At 70.2% G+C, this 1,417-nt stretch overlaps 1 protein-coding gene across 1 annotated transcript; it reads right to left on the reverse strand.

Moving 5' to 3' along the window:
• Positions 1 to 577: 577 nt before the first annotated feature.
• On the reverse strand, positions 578 to 1,095 carry LOC130588568 (lens fiber major intrinsic protein-like). The gene is made up of 2 exons (XM_057389477.1): positions 886 to 1,095; positions 578 to 787 (listed from the first exon to the last, which is right to left on the reverse strand). The coding sequence occupies exons 1-2, from the start codon at positions 1,093 to 1,095 to the stop codon at positions 578 to 580; spliced, it is 420 nt and encodes a 139-aa protein (XP_057245460.1).
• Between the last annotated feature and the right edge of the window lie 322 nt (positions 1,096 to 1,417).

The following is a 1,417-nucleotide window of genomic DNA, read 5'->3' on the forward strand; positions in this document are numbered from 1 at the left end:
GGGATACCGGGGGACCGGATCCGTGTCCCGGTGAACGGGGGGTGGCCGATTGTCCCTGCCCGGGATACCGGCGGGATACCGGGGGACAGGATCCGTGTCTCGGTGAACGGGGGGTGGCCGTGTGTCCCCTCCCGGGATACCGGGGGACAGGACCCGTGTACCGGTGAACGGGGGGTGGCCGATTGTCCCCGCCGGGGATACCGGGGGACCGGGGGGCGGCCGATTATTCGTGCCCGGTATACCGGGAGACAGGACCCGTGTCCCGGTGAACGGGGGGTGGCCGTGTGTCCCCGCCCGAGTCCCGGTGAGCGGCCGATTGTCCCCGCCCGGGATACCGGGGGCGGCCGATTGTCCCCGCCGGGGATACCGGGGGACCGGGGGGCGGCCGATTATTCGTGCCCGGTATACCGGGGGGGCAGGACTCGTGTCCCGGTGAACGGGGGGTGGCCGTGTGTCCCCGCCCGAGTCCCGGTGAGCGGCCGATTGTCCCCGCCCGGGATACCGGAGGACAGGACCCGCGTCCCGGTGAGCGGCCGATTGTCCCCGCCCGGGATACCGGGGCTCGGGGGTGCTGCTGTCACCGTGGTGACACCGCCAGCCGCCCGCCCCCAACGGGGACGCGGTGCCCGGGGCAGTTCAGGAACAAGCGGGGAGGGACTGGGGGAACCCGGGGCGGGTTTGGGGGTCCCCGTGCCCCCTCTCTTACCCAGTGGTTGGCGAAGCTGCGGGTGATGACGGCGGGGGCGAAGGAGCGAGCGGGGTTCATGCTGGCACCCGTGTAGTGGATCTGCAGTGGGAGGGGGCGGTGGGGGGCTGCACGGCCGCCCCCCAGCCCCTCCCCGACCCCCGGGGTCCCAGCTCGGGGGTCTCCCCGGCCGCTCTTACCCCGAAGATGTGGCCGAGGGCGAGGGAGAAGCCGACGGGCACGGCKGCCATGGCCGGGCGCCCGTCGTGACGGTCGTCGAAGCTGGCGAAGACGCACAGGACGAACTGGGCGGTCAGGAGCAGCTCCACCACCGTGCCCTGGCCCGGGCCCACGCCGGGGTGCAGCTGCGTGGGGAGGGGGCTCAGCACCCCGCGGAGATRTTCCCCCATCCCCCCTCAGCACCCCAAATCTCCCCTCGTTATCCTCCCGCACCCCAAAACCCCGCTGTACCGCAAATCCCGAACCCTTCCCCATTACTGTCCACATCACCCCAAAACACCTCCCGGACCCCTCCCCAATTTGCCATCAGACCCCTCTGAGCCCAAATTACAGCTCATGGTACCCCAAAACACCTCCCGACCTCACCAAATCCCCCAAACCTCTCTGAATCCAAACCCCCCCCCTTGCAAAGCCATGGTACCCCAGATCCCAAAACAACCCCTGGACCCCTCCCCAATCCCTCCAAGCCCCCAAACCCCCACCACACCCCCA

Source organism: Malurus melanocephalus, unplaced genomic scaffold (genome assembly GCF_030028575.1).
Source record: "Malurus melanocephalus ecotype Western Australia unplaced genomic scaffold, MMel_1.1 scaffold_6741, whole genome shotgun sequence".
Lineage (NCBI taxonomy): Eukaryota > Metazoa > Chordata > Aves > Passeriformes > Maluridae > Malurus > Malurus melanocephalus.